The 16,000-nt window shown below is 40.3% G+C and overlaps 1 protein-coding gene across 1 annotated transcript in view; it reads right to left on the bottom strand.

Moving 5' to 3' along the window:
- Nucleotides 1-15,739, bottom strand: part of LOC149305589 (intermembrane lipid transfer protein VPS13B-like) — a 383,703-nt gene extending 367,964 nt beyond the window's left edge. Inside the window, exons 1-2 of the mRNA XM_089477585.1 lie at nucleotides 15,593-15,739; nucleotides 11,655-11,798 (exon numbers count right to left, since the gene is read on the bottom strand). Of these exons, the coding sequence (XP_089333711.1) occupies nucleotides 11,655-11,798; nucleotides 15,593-15,739 (291 nt within the window). The remainder of the gene's footprint in view (nucleotides 1-11,654; nucleotides 11,799-15,592) is intronic.
- Nucleotides 15,740-16,000: the final 261 nt, after the last annotated feature.

The following is a 16,000-nucleotide window of genomic DNA, read 5'->3' as shown; positions in this document are numbered from 1 at the left end:
AGACCAAATGTCCAAAAGCTCCCAATGAAATTCCCCAGGGTATCTACTTTTCAGTGGGTTAACCATGTGCGTTACTGATAGTTTTGTTTTTTGGGTGTTTTTTTGCTCATTGTCACCGTTACAAACTTACTCTTACTGCAAAAATAATGTCAGGAGTTTTTAATATTAGTTTTACTGCCCGAAAAAGAAAGCCTCATCTCTCCTTGAAACAATGATTTATAATTTGTATGGGTGCAGCAAAAATTCAAAAAGGGTAATTAAAGCTACACATACCATAAAAAACACAAAAAAGCTTTAGATTTTACCCTCAGTAAAGAAGGGGTTAAATATTCCTGTGCTCAAGTTGAGATATACAAAATGGCACCCCGGTTGGAGGCCTCGAGGACTGGGGTTGTGCAGTCACGATATAGACAACCCAACACTCTTAGAGCTACGGGCTGCTCTTTAGCAGAAGACATATGGTTAAATACATTGGCCCGATAATAAACATATTCCGCTAACAGCATACACTGTAATGATTACGTGCAACTGATTAAAGAAAACATTTCACAAGAGGTTTCCTCGGGATTATTGAAGACACACTGTTAGTTCACCTGAAGAACAGCAGAAAAGCATTTCAATGTGTTTAGAAACATCTCCGATTTTAGAGACCCCTTTGCCTTTCTTTGTGAACTTTTGATATTGTGCCCAGTTCATGTAATAAATACATTTTTTTTGCACCAAATCTCCTCACCTACTCAGCGCTCTTTTGCAGATTCATGGCTCGTTAAATGTATGGGTTACCAAAGAACCCGGCATTAAACCCCCATCTTATCCCACATCAAAGTATACCGTGGCTCAACCTAAAAGGGATATCCTCCTGTTAACTGCTAGGGTTGCCATGCCGCTTTATTAACAACATGTGGTCATGGGCTTTTCTGAAATAATTTCGACTTAACTCTCTCCAAAAGACTCCATTTCTTCTATAATATTCTCTGTGCTTCTATTATGAGCTTCCCCAGAAATCTGGACTTCAGGCACGTTCTAAAGAATCATAGTCACATGAAAATGTTATTATACATATAAAACCGAATACACCCTATGCTGCAACATAAAGTCACCTTTCCTGGAGAGAAATCGGTGGATTTTAGCATTATTATACCACCATACCACACTTAGTCCACAACAAAAAGGCACGTGAATTCCACCTTTTGACTGAAACCAAATATATATATATATAAATATAAAATATGAATATCCATTTCGTTGCCGCCTCCAAACCACTTTGCTTATATTAAAGGCGACATTTCACCAAAACGTAAGTAACATTTTGTAAATAATCCAAGCAGTTATAGACCCAGTTTTAGTGCTTCTCTATCGTTTTAGTTACCCAGAGGGATCCTATATCCAGTTTATATACATTAAGAGTCCAGAGATTCATAGATATGGAGTTATGAGACATAAAAAGAAATAAAGAGAAGCAACAAGCTGGCGAGCTGCTGAACATGTGCAGGAAAAGTATAAACCAATTTCCATGCATTTAAACATCAATTTCTGGATTAACGTGTAAGGGAGCGGTGTAGTTACAAGCATTCTCCGCATTACATGTTTTGTCTATTAGCGGACTAGCTGTTTGATGGAATATTCTGACACGTATTACAGGGGACAGGAACACATACATAAGAGGCAGAAACCAGAACTTAAGAAGGTGTCTTCTACGCCACATAATGGTCCACTGACACAAGCGGGTACTAAGCCTTGTTAGAGCATCTAACACATCTAACACTCTCCAACATACAAACAGAATATTGATCCCTGTACAGGTTGCAAGGAAACAATAACAGAGTTTATGTAATTTAAGATTATTTTAAAGTTTATGGCTAAAACTAGTTTGTAGCGGAGATCTCCCATGCTTTACTGCAAACGATACAGCTGGGATTCTGACGCCGATGAGGAGGTGTGAATGAAATGGAGCTTTTTCTCCGCAGTAAATATTTTACCACTTCTTCTCCATTTCTGCTGTATTACCTGGTTTTATTAGGACAGCTGTCTTTCCCATCCAAGTGAAGACTCATCATACGTGAACATCGCTAGAGTGGTCTATACGTCAGGACTGCGGGATACCATACACAATACTTCTCTATATTCTTTGCGTCTTTCTAGAGGCTGCGGACCAGCATATTTATAACATGAGCAGAGCTGTCCTGTGCTAGATGGAGTCACAGTCACGGTTACTTCTTAGGACTCCTTGCTCATAAATACATGTTTATGCTCAATGGCACCTGCCACATACATTTATTGGAGCTCTTGCGGCAGATCCTGTCGTTTAGCGTGCAACCTTTAGCTCACTACACGCGGTTGCGCGCTGCCATGTGTCAGACTTAACCCCCACTCCCCCTCTGGCCACCACAAGACTTTCTGCATAAGAGTGTAAAATGTTTGTATTCGGCGTGAACGGAGTGGGGGTAACCACTGCCTCATTATTATTATTTATTGTTTTATATAACGCCATCAAATTCTGTAGTGTTGTACAATGGGGTTGAAATTCAAGGCTGTTCCATTACGCTTTAATGCAGAAATCAGTACATCATTTATTTTTATTTTTTTAAATCAAACAAAAAAAAAAATATCATTATTGATTGCTTTCCCACCTAGATAATGTAGCACCAGAAATCGGCTTTTGGTATTACCTGATCATAACAAATTTAAAAAACACGGTAGATGCCAAGATACTGTCAACACGCAGAAATATGCCCATTACTACAAAAAACACACACCGTATATTCATTTCTCAGGAGACACTTCAAATCACTTAATCGCCAGAAAACTATTTTATCAGTTTGAAATTTTATTCGACATTAACACATCTTGGCACAAAATCTTCCAACGTTTTATCCAACCTAAACAAGCATCACTCCGTAAGTTTCTATTATATTATAATTGCTCTAGTAACATAATTTACTAGCCACCTAGGAATTGTGTGAACCTTTACTCTGCTAAATGTGCGATAATACCAAAAAAAGGTTACAGTATTTACGAGCGTGATTATCTATAAAGAAGCTGAATTATGCTTTAATTCAGTTTGGAAATCGCGAACAACAAGTTCTGAGTGTTCACCAAAAAATAGCTTGAAAGAAATGTGTGAAAAGCGTTACACTGACATAAAGCCAATGTGTCCTGAGACAGACAGACCTGTCAACAGAGAAGTGAGCTTCAGAACACATAGAATAGCATTACACTTATAAATCCCCGAAGAGTTATTAGCATTCACCAAGGAAACTAAGCAGACGCTGTACATCAGTACATGCCACTGCAACAGATCACACACGAAAAATCTTATGAACATTGTACGGGTCAAACCAATTCATGGATGTTTGGCCAGCGGAGTAGAAATGGGACACTGATAGAACCAGGGCCAGGCTGGCAAACGAAGGGAATGGCCGGTACCAAGCTCAATACGCAGCCGATCTACCGGTCCAGCGTGCGATTGGGTGCCTGGCCACACATGAGCATAACAACATATATGCTCATAACCAGTGGCGGCCTCCTGCCTTAAAGAGCCAGAGCTGCCTGGTCTTCCCCAGTCCGGCCCTGTTCACAGGAGAAGCCGGAGTTAAGAAGGGTAACAAGAGGGCCCTTATAATTTAAACAAAACATTTATTCCAGACCAAATCTTACACAGTCCAGCGATTATACATTGTCCACGTGTAGAATTCTGCTTATTCAGTTTTCTGTAAATATTTAATTTTAATTGGCTTGGAGCATCAGAGTTTTTGTTCTTTTGGTGTTTTACAGTTCCGTCCATTACCCAACAACCCCACTGTTCCAATTCTTGCCACTCCGGCTCTCTCACATTAGGAAAATGGCGTTCCAGTGAAATAATCCACAAAAATTATATTTATGTGAACGCTGTCAAGGCTTCCAATGTCTTATGTTCATTACTTTCCTTTTCACGCTTATCCTGGTCCCTCGGTATGTAAACTCCCTAAGGGTCCACTTTTCATGCAAAGATGTTGCTTGCTGTGTTGTAGTCTTTCCTAAGCAGTATGATTTATAGGTCAGGTAATGGTGTTTATATTAACCAATATATGTGTGTGTTAGGAACCAACTTTATGTGTATAGCATTGGGCAGCCATGTTAACGTGCAGTTCTGGACCGTGGGGCGATAACTTCAGGACAGGAAAAAACGAGTCCTTTAATATATGTTCTCAGAAACAGTAAACAAGCCATAAACTCTGTAGAAAACAGATCAGAGGGTATAGGCGGAAAACAAACTAGGCTAGTTAAGAAAGAAACCAACGTTATTTTATTCAGGTCTACATATGACAAATTTTCTGTGCAATTAAATTCTAAAAGAATATTACGTTTTCCAGCTAAATGTTATTACAATCCAAATGTGCATTTTGGGGTGTTCATGGTATAAAGTGGTGACTAACCGACTACCTGCTAACAGGTTACTCAATTCTGCAATGTTTAGGGATGTTATTATTTTACCCAACCCATGACCCACAGACATCATCATTTTCCAACATGGAACTCTCCCCGACAGTTGTCATCGTACATAAGTCTGCTACAGCTGTCACAACACAATCTAGAAGGTTTCCCATTCATCGGAAAATTCTTAATTTTTGGAATCACGACGACTGATCTAAATTTTTCAAGACTATTTTTTTCTCCAAATATTAAGATTAAAAACATTACATATACAGTATATATATATATATATATATATATATATATTATACATGTACATATATTTTTTGTTATTTACTATTTGGAAAACAGCTTGAGATTGGTAAAGGGAAAACTTGGATATATATGTAGAAATGTAGAAGGTTTATTCCTAAGAGATGTGCGATAATCTCTACTAAAGAAGCATTTCGATAATACGGTTGAGCAAAAAAAAAAAATTCTCTGGCTCTATGGAAGTTGTTTTGGGAAAAACCTTGTTCCCATATCTGCAGAAATCTTCAAAGAAAAAATATAATGTAAAAAAAATAAAAACAGGAATTTATGCAAAAATAATCTTCAGGTTTCAGGATAGTTTGGACGGCGTGTCACCAGTGTTTTAGGGAGTTTTGTTTTTTTTAGAATATAATATATATATATATATATACACACACACACACACACACACACACACTTTACCCCACTCTATTCTGGGTGTATCAAAGAGCAAACACTAAAAAAGCACACAAGCATTTAGGTTTAAGCAACGAACACAATTAAGAACATGTTCTGTTACCCACAAGATTTAACAGGAATATTTTACATGCCACCGTGCAAAATAATTTAAAAGGTCAAGCGAAGGTGAGGAATAAAAATGAATGAGAAATGACTACAGACACCTAATTAAGTCAGTCCCTGCCCTTTTCCACATTACGTATTTTGTATAAGGCAAGATCTAGGTCATGCGGCGTAGATCAACAGCTTCTTTAAAAATTCCAGGACATCATAATATCTATCGGGGTTCTGTAGTTAGGGAGGGAAGGAAGGATAAGCAAAACATACCAGAAGAGGGAGAGACTTGTGTAGGTGTACACACTTGTTGCCTAAAGTTCTAGAAGAGTAATGCCCAACATGTGTGCTGCTATTGGACACAGATTTAACTCTTTCAGTCAGAGGCGTATCTACTGAAAATAGCGCCTATGGCAAGCACTGAAATTGCACCCCTGTCCAAATATCTAAAACCCATTTACTAGCCCCTGCTGCCCATATATATATATATAAATATTAGTCCCTGCTGCCGATAGCAGGTATAGATCAACACACAAACCCATATCAATTGAAATTCACTTGTGATCTCAGCACTGAAGGTATATATCAAATAAACAGAATCAGACATACAAATCCTGTATTTGCAGGTATACAATAATAATATATGAAACGTAGCATCACAGGTATAGATCAAATAAATACATGGAAACAGCATTGCAGGTATTAATCAACTGAATAAGACATATGAACCCTGTATTTGCAGGTACACATAAATAATGTATGGAAGCATAGCATAGCACATATGGATCTACAGAATAACACAAACCCAGCTTTGCAGGTAAAGATCAATTGGAATTCACATAAAAACACGGCATTAAAGGTATATTTAAAAACCCATAAATTACAGGCATAGATCACAGGTTGCACACCCCAAAGCCAGCCCTGGCGTCCACACTGCCCGCATAGAACCTGACCAGCACCCAGATAACACACATTAGATTTGCAATCTTTGTCCCCAAATAGCCCAGCACAAGTCAACTTTGTCCCCAAACAGTGCGGCCTGTGCCATCTTTGTCCCATATACACCCTGCCTGTGCCATCTTGGTCCCCAAGGCTCAAACCTCCTGCTAGTGCCATCTTTGCCCTTCCACAATTATACATCTATGATACACACAAACACATTTACAGTCACTCACTAATTCACACTTTAATTCAGACAACTCATCCACACATTAACTCATGCGCTCCCTCATTCACTCAATGCATCCACACATTAATGCACACTCTTTACTTATATCTACCCCCTCTCCCTCCCTTATCACTTTCTACCCCTCTCTTCCTCCCTTATCACTTTCTACCCCCTCTCCCTCCCCTATCACTTTCTACCCCCCTCTCCCTCCCCTATCACTTTCTACCCCCCTCTCCCTCCCCTATCACTTTCTACCCCCCTCTCCCTCCCCTATCACTTTCTACCCCCCTCTCCCTCCCCCACTATATACCCTCTCCCCCCTAGCCACTATATACCCTCTCCCCCCTAGCCACTATATACCCTCTCCCCCCCTAGCCACTATATACCCTCTCCCCCCCTAGCCACTATATACCCTCTCCCCCCCTAGCCACTATATACCCTCTCCCCCCCTAGCCACTATATACCCCCCCAGCCACTATATACCCTCTCCCCCCCAGCCACTATATACCCTCCCCCTCTAGCCACTATATACCCTCCCCCCCTAGCCACTATATACCCTCTCCCCCCTAGCCACTATATACCCTCTCCCCCCCTAGCCACTATATACCCTCTCCCCCCCAGCCACTATATACCCCCCCAGCCACTATATACCCTCCCCCCCTAGCCACTATATACCCTCCCCCCTAGCCACTATATACCCTCTCCCCCCCTAGCCACTATATACCCCCCCAGCCACTATATACCCTCTCCCCCCCCTAGCCACTATATACCCTCTCCCCCCCCTAGCCACTATATACCCTCTCCCCCCCTTGCCACTATATACCCTCTCCCCCCCAGCCACTATATACCCTCTCCCCTCAGCCACTATATACCCTCTCCCCCCTAGCCACTATATACCCTCCCCCCTAGCCACTATATACCCTCTCCCCCCCTAGCCACTATATACCCTCTCCCCCCCTAGCCACTATATACCCTCTCCCCCCCAGCCACTATATACCCTCTCCCCCCCTAGCCACTATATACCCTCTCCCCCCCAGCCACTATATACCCCCCCAGCCACTATATACCCCCCCAGCCACTATATACCCCCCCAGCCACTATATACCCTCTCCCCCCCTAGCCACTATATACCCTCCCCCCTAGCCACTATATACCCTCTCCCCCCCTAGCCACTATATACCCCCCAGCCACTATATACCCTCTCCCCCCTAGCCACTATATACCCCCCCAGCCACTATATACCCTCCCCCCCTAGCCACTATATACCCTCTCCCCCCCAGCCACTATATACCCTCCCCCTAGCCACTATATACCCCCCTAGCCACTATATACCCTCTCCCCCCCTAGCCACTATATACCCTCCCCCCCTAGCCACTATATACCCTCTCCCCCCCTAGCCACTATATACCCTCTCCCCCCCCTAGCCTCTATATACCCTCTCCCCCCCCAGCCTCTATATACCCTCTCCCGCCCCTAGCCACTATATACCTACCCTCCCGCCCCTAGCCACTATATACCCTCTCCCCCCCTAGCCACTATATACCCTCTCCCCCCCTAGCCACTATATACCCTCTCCCCCCCTAGCCTCTATATACCCTCTCCCCCCCTAGCCTCTATATACCCTCTCCCCCCCCTAGCCTCTATATACCCTCTCCCCCCCTAGCCTCTATATACCCTCTCCCCCCCTAGCCACTATATACCCTCTCCCCCCCTAGCCACTATATACCCTCTCCCCCCCTAGCCACTATATACCCTCCCCCCCGTAGTTCTCTCACCTTGAAGTCCAGCGACGGGAGCACGATGCTGCTGTCATCCTGCACCGCTCGCTGGTGCCCGCTGCTTCACTGCTGAGAGCCGTAATATGACGTCATATTTCGGCGCCCAGCAGTGAAGCCGAGCGGTTGCTAGACGCCCCTCTCTATCCTCCGCATCAAAAAAAAAACAAAAAAAAACGACGGCGTTTGAAAGCCGCTCACTGGCGCCCCCTTTAAATGGCGCCTATGGCATGAGCCATAGGTGCCATACCCTAGATACGCCTCTGCTTTCAGTGACACGTACATATGTGATATGAGGTTATAATAGTGGGCCCAGGATGCCAGCCACATATATAAGATGTAGGGGCACAAAAGAGTCTGCTCTTCTTTTCTGTAACATAGGAGGGCTGCTGATCAGTTCCCTACAGCAAAACTATTGTATGTTTAACTGTACGAGCAAGGCATTGGTTGAAGACGAAAGCTTTGTATTTACCGTTAAATGCAGAGGCTTTGTTTAAAAGGGATTATTATCTGATTATTCCTAAAGTAGGATGGAAACATGGGGCAGGGAGACGTATGTACATTAAAGGGACAGCATTATGCCAGCTGATCTATTGTGGCATTTGGTAAGAAAAAAAACTGATCCCTGCTAAAATGCAGGCATTAGTATTTGGCACAGGTGCCCCCACCTAAAAAAAAAAAATGCAATATAAAGAAAGTATTTTTTTTTTTTTTTTTAAATGGACCGAAGACCTTCTCTGTGGACTATAACTCACATCCAGGGTGATGATGCTGATTTCAGATGCACAAAACGCGTAAAATATTAGCATTTTAACTACTACCATTCATTTCATGTGACCCGACGCACAGTTTCGTTATACAAAGGATCTATTAACAGCGTATCCCGTCTTGTAAATTATACGCGTATATATGTGTTGGTGAAAGTTTTAGGGAAGGCTGTACCAGCAGTCGCCGGTGCTCAGTATCTGATTACCCCTGTTGTATATATGCTACACGCTATGCAGCATCCCACTGCAATAACACACAGAATACATTCTCCACTTTGGCTAACCTTTACTACCTTAAACCTGAGGAAAGTCGTTGAGGTGAGTAATACTTTCATTGCTAGTTCATAACTCGGCTTTAGAGAGCTTCTGGGCCCCACATAGATGCGACGCAGAATACATCCATCTGCATTACAGAAAATGGCTTATATCCAGAGGTTAGCCTCCAGACCATTAAAATTTGTACATACCACCAAATAATTGCTAACCGAGAGCTCCAAAAGCCCCACACTCGGGAGACATATGAACGATAAAAAAAATCATAACATTCAACGTTCTTATACCATGAACAGGTATAGGATATCTTATAATTGCACCACAAGCCACATTCTCCATTCAATAACATATTTTAACTGTACTCTGTATGTGTTACAATCTAATTGGGTTACTATATTACACACACTGGTTATTTTTGGCAAGGTTTCTCTGTATCCATTATACAGGCTTAAGGGCCTTCATGTGTAATCACTGGAAATCATGTTTTCCTATTTTACTTTCTATAGAATGAGATATTTTGTTTTTATGAAACTTTTTTGCTTTCTTATATGTAGCGAGCAGCATAAAATAATATCTTACATAACCTAGACTGTATTTGTTACAAACCTCTGCAGGACAGCTCTTCAGATACAAAGCCACACAACTAGAGATACGATTTTTAGTACATAAGAACCATGAAATGTTTAATCAGTAGTTAGCAGCAAAGTAAACATGATAATTAAAAATAATAAATTGAGCAAAATGTATAACAATGCATAACATTGAAGTGGATAACGGGGTGCATTAAACTAGTGTGTACCTTGCCAAAAAATGTAAAAAGGTTTGATAAGAACACGTGACCTTGTTCTGCATGTTTAAAGGAACAGTCATGTTTCCTTTCCTTATTTTGGGCATTAACGATGCCCTTTGTCCACAGAAATTAGTAGAGTTTCTAGAGCCTTCCTGAATGGAGGATCAGGAGTCATCTCAATGCCGTTATTTCCAACGGCAATGGATGGTTTACACGGGATGTTTAATAAAAAGAAAAGAGTCACCAATCACGTGAAAAAGTAAAAATAGTAAAAATACTTCCCCTACACATACTGCAGCTCCCAATCAACACTCCTCAAAAATGCTCAGGAAATCAGTACATCAACAATGGGGCGCATGAACATATAGGGAAAAATGAAAAATAAATGTGCCCCATTGTTGATTTTCCCTATTTTTCATTATTTTTTTTATTTTACACGGGATGTTTCCAATGATTTCTATTGCTGCTCCTAATTGTCCTTATCATACGCATTCTAGGCACCTGAACGGGTTTGGGCAGCAGGTCACTGATGTGAATGGAAAAAAAACACCCTGTAGTGCAACAGGATGCCGCAGGGACTTTAAAGTCATTTTCAACGTGACTTTCCCTTTAAAAAGAAAGGGCTAGCAGCATCTGTCCCACTAAAAGGTTACTGGGTAGGTTTTCATTTTCTCCTCTATTGAAATAGCTAATTAAGCATTCCTTAGAACCTTTAAGGTGACAAAATATATCTCCTGTTCCCTCCATGCACAAAGTTTTATATCAAAAGATACTTGCCTTTACACAAAATACTCTTGCTCCTTACAGCGGAGCCCTGGCCTCGTGTTTTGCCACAGATCTCTTTGCTCCACATCACCATACACAATTTGGCAACTTGGTACAGGAATGACAAACCCAAGCCATGGAAACCGTACAATATGACCTCAGAATACCTCTGAACAATGAAAATATTGATCTATTTTCCAAGTACCATTTTGCCAAGAGAACACACAAAGATGGATTTCCAGTTAGGTCATGTTCCAGTGGTAATCTTCTTGGCCATTCAAAAGTCATGCCACAGAATATAGTTCAACCAAGTTTCTGAAACGATGTTCACTTAAAGGGCTTGCTCTATTTTTCTTTTTTTTTTTTTGTAAACTACTTAAAAAAAATATGAATTTCTGGATGAAAGTACATGTCCCATTAAAAACCAGTTACATACAAATATTTAAAAAAAAAATGTAGCAAAAAAAAAAAATGTAGCATGGAGTGCTTATCCTTTTTGGATTAACCTACAAAATCTGAACTACACTCATATATACTGCTATATGTCCCTTGTGTTTGTTACAGCTAATGGAGTTATATTAATGCAATAATTTGTATGTAAACAAACATAAAGTGAAAGCCAGAAGGGATGGGCTGGCAAAGAGGGTGGAGGGCAAATGCCACTATCTGAAGATTTAGACTACTAGAAGAAGTTTATGTCTAGAGCATCACAAGCCCTGGTTATATCCTTTCTGTGCTCCTCACATGTGATTTACAGTTAATGTGCTGCACAGGGCTGATTAGTGATCACCGAGCGTGTTAACTGCCAACTGCATTTTAGAGCTCTGTATAACTGAACCATCGCCCCAGGCTTACATTTACCAGACATCTCTTAAATGCCAGCTAATATTGCTCCTTACCTGTCCACCATCTTTCAGTTTCAGGATGCATTCCATAGTATTAATAGTTATGACTACAGACTCCGAGCCGAGTTTTGTCCATGGTACATGAATCCGGAGCTCGTGTATGTGTCCACTCAGAAACATAAACGGTAACTTCAGTTCCTGTTATTTGTTTTTAAACAAAGAAAAAATATATCAATTAGAATTGTTTCAAGGCTGCATGTTTTCAAAGTGAGAAATAATTCAATATCTGACGGTACACTTTATTAAACCATATGTCCTTATAGCAAAATAATTGTAGATTAGAGCAAATTCACTAGAGAGCGAGTACGCAGGAGAGTTGAATTATTTAACCTCCTCATATTATGGTGCATTATCAAAGCGACACCTTAGTAAGTGTCTCCTGCATAAAAGCCTAATTTGGTCCAGAATAATGTATAGTTACAGCCATGGCTTGCCCATGATAATATATAGTGATAGATGATCCACTGTCCAGAAAAACCCTCTCTGTAGCTTCTATGATGGAGTACCGGAAACTCATGTGACGCCGGCGCTCCGTCATAGACGCCCCAGAGGAAGTGCCAGCAGCAGCGAAGGTTGTCTGCGCGCATCGCTCAGACGTCCACTGGCGGCCAGAGACGAGGATCCAGGTCCCCTGCAGCGCTGCGGGGGATCTGGATCTTAGTCTTATAGTTAGACCTCTATTTGAGGTCAGATTATAAAATGATCTCGTATATAAGACGGGTGATATTTTTCACTTATTTATTTATGTTTTACCAGGAAGAATACGTTAAGATTTCCCTTATTTTCAAGTACGTCCTGGGGAACCAAGTCCAGAAACTGTTTTAGATAGAGTATGTTACAAATATATAAATAAAATTAAATAAAGGTAAACAATAGATCCTGAGAAAGTGAAAAATAGCAATATAATACTACATAGTAAAAATGTTGCACACTATAATTACTATACAGCTAGAATTTGAAACAGATCTGAGCTAATTTGGCTCTATATACAGGCTTTTCATGGCATCTCTGTTGCAGTACTTTTAAACTGGTTAATTTGTTTCTGCTAAGTATGAATTAAAACTAAGGTATAACAGCTCCTACATATCCCATGTCTAAAAAAATGAGAAATGTGAGCAGCTCACTGTAAAGACATTTACTTTGGCTTCGATACAGAATAATCCTTATTAAAAATGTTATGTCTACTACCTTATCTGAAATATTTTAAAAGTTTAAATGTGTACCCCACTCTAAAATAATACAATCTGATATCTCAGACTGCTTCCAGCTCACTATGCTAAGTGTTCAATCCCCAAACCTTTTTGCTGTCATTTCCAGGACAATCTGTTTACTGTCATCGTAAGGCTATAATCCATTTTGTAAAATGGGTGGACACGAACTATGAAAAGGCTGACTCCAAGTGATATAAATCACATCTAGAAACACATCTGGGGTATTATCTACCAAGTTGCTCTAGCGTTGGTAACTGTACAAAAACTAAGCAGCTAACACTACATCAACCAAAGCAACAACTAGATGATATCTCATAAATCAGATAGCCACAGCTTCTAGATGTGTATATCCCTCTCAAACTTCCACGCTAGAAAACTCCTTTTATATATCAAGAAAACAATTTAGAACCATTCACTTCACTCTATCCTACAATATTTTTTTTCCGAGAGACAATAAACCAGAAGATCAATTAGAACATGTTAGAATACAGACTAATACAAGTGGCACTTACGGGAAAAAGATTAGGTTAAATACTTCCCGTTGATGTTGCCGACAAACCACCAAAAATGCAAGTGCACACAAAAGAGTTAACACATGCTTTATTGGGATCGCAACTACAGAAGTGACTGGTGGGCTCCAATGATGATTAAGATGAACACATTTTCAATATAGACACTGTTTGAATCATCACATCTGGTCACAGACTAGTCAGAAAAACAACAAATAAGTGTATCAGCCAAGTAAGAAATACTAGAGAATTTCAGAAAACCAACCGAACCAGTATCTTTTTCCAACACTAGCTAGCAGCTGTTTTTCTATTTATTGACCCACAGCAAGTATTTTCCTGGCCTAACAGATTTCTTTACATCAGAAAGGGAGGGAGATAACGCATATCAAAGTTCTGTTTTCGGTGACTGAATATTGTTGGTGAGCTATACAGAGAATGGTTAAAACATGTGGTTTGTTGGTCCAATTAGCAGCACGACTGGTGACTTAATAATAGGATCTTGAAACGTTTAGGCATCTGTCAACTAAGATGTAAGAGAAGAGAATCTGGCGAAAGTCACAAGATATGACTTCATACCCCAGGGCTCTGCAGGAAGAAGATCCACCTGAGGAGGAAGAGCGGGACCTCTACTGCTCGGTAGTTCTAAGGGGGAGACATAAATGTGGTACTGCTTCTAATGATGGAATGTTTTCTGCTGTTTAGATCTTATCTATTCAATCTACTATAAAAAATGTAATTTCACTATATTGCAGGAAACATTAGAACATCTACTTTGATATACTGTGATCTGTATGCCCCTCATTCCTCAAGTGACCTCAGCATAAAATTGTTTGAGAAAGAACTCAAAAAGAGGTTTAGAGGGTTTTTTCTTCCCTTTAAAGAGCAAGTTAACGCGGATGCATTAGATGCAAGACATCTAATGAACAGACAATAGAACAATATCGATAATATAAAACAAAATGATGTTCTTAAAAACAATCAAATACACTTTTTCAGTTACTTTATATCACAAAATAAAACTTTAAAGTAACGCTTAATATTATTTTCCTTATTACAAGTAGTGACTGCAGAATTGTTCCCTTAAACGTTTAATAGAAGCTCATCTTATACCTACCTTCCGGCGCTCTCAATTGCCTGCTGCTGCCTTGTTTATAGACACTGCTCATGAGCAGTTCAGGTGAGCATCAGCAGGTATGTGGACTTTTTCTACTTAACACTTAAATGAATTATTATTGAACCTTTACTTTTAATAATTTTCTTAAAAGTTCAAAATAAAGTTTAGTGCCACTTTAATATTTCTGTACCTTTAAATAAATTAGCCTGATAAATGCATGCCTTAATTGAGCCATGTTCCAAAACAAAAAGCAGCCCCAAATATCCCTGCTGGATTTGTTGATTTTGCATTATCTCGACATATGGTTACGGAAGAAAGAGTAGGTGCATCTCCAGACTAAATATCAAGAATCTGAGTTTGAGTTGAAAGTGTTCATTATCCATATACAACAAAACCAATGATTAATAAAACTACACAGCTTTCTACACACGTTGCGTTTGTACCATAGTTTACCCCAATAAGAAAATACAACCCCACGATTCATTGACAGTTAGGAACAACACGAGACATGCACGTCCAGAAAGAAGAATGATCAGTAAGAGGATTCAATCATCACCAGTGGTGCTTTTTCAAAACGTTATTGATCCACTGACAGGAGTTGCACGGGGAAACAAGAGCAAAAGGGAATCACAATTATAATTAAGCAGTAGGTGCTACGTGAACTGCAACATTTGGCTGTGGCTCAAGAGTTTTGAAAATGTCACAAGGTTTATTGAATGTTCTTACCGTTGCGGTATAGTGCATTTCATAAAGGCAGAACCTGCAATTGAATTTCCCTTTTGCAATTTGCAGTGGAGACTATTTTGCTTGGGTATAATATGGCGATCAGAGCTTCATAGCATGGCATCATGGAAAAAACAAAACCCCTAGATACTCCTTTTCCACGATTTCTTGCAAGATGCCTCTTTTACCAAAACCATCTTATAATTAACATTTTCAGCACCCCACACTGAATTGGGTTCCCTTTAACTGTAAAAGTTCTTCAAAGGGGGGAGCTTCCCTTAATAATTTGAAGCTCTGTAACATGTGGTCACCCCAAGAAATAGTTGGAGAACACTGACAGCAGAAACGCCACAGCAAGTGCACAATGTTGAATACCTGTTCAAGAACATCCAGTTTCAATTCAAGTTTGCTGAGAACCACATCCCCTCCCCAGAGCGATAGTTGCAGATCTGAAGGCTTCAAATTCTTGATGTAACGATTGACATAGCTCATAAGGATCGGAGTTACGTAGGACTCCAACATGTTTGGGATCTTCAAGTTTCTGGCTCCAGTTTAAACCTGAAAAAGAAAAAAAAAAAGTTGTGATAAACTTGCTAGCGACAAAGACATTATTTACTAGGATCTGGTTCTTCTTACCACAAAATTAAAAAAATTCTTACAATGTAAGCTTGTGAGCAGAATTCCCATAATCCTATCATTCTCACCCTGAACTTTGTTGAAAAGTGTCAGAAGGCTAGATCGGAAGCTCACAGGCAGGGCCCTCAATTGTATCTGCATGTGTAA

Source organism: Sceloporus occidentalis, unplaced genomic scaffold, assembly GCF_023333645.1.
Source record: "Sceloporus occidentalis isolate IW3139 unplaced genomic scaffold, rSceOcc1.0.p SCAF_11, whole genome shotgun sequence".
Lineage (NCBI taxonomy): Eukaryota > Metazoa > Chordata > Lepidosauria > Squamata > Phrynosomatidae > Sceloporus > Sceloporus occidentalis.
Note: the sequence above shows the minus strand (reverse complement) of the source record. Positions and strands in the feature narration are given on the sequence as shown.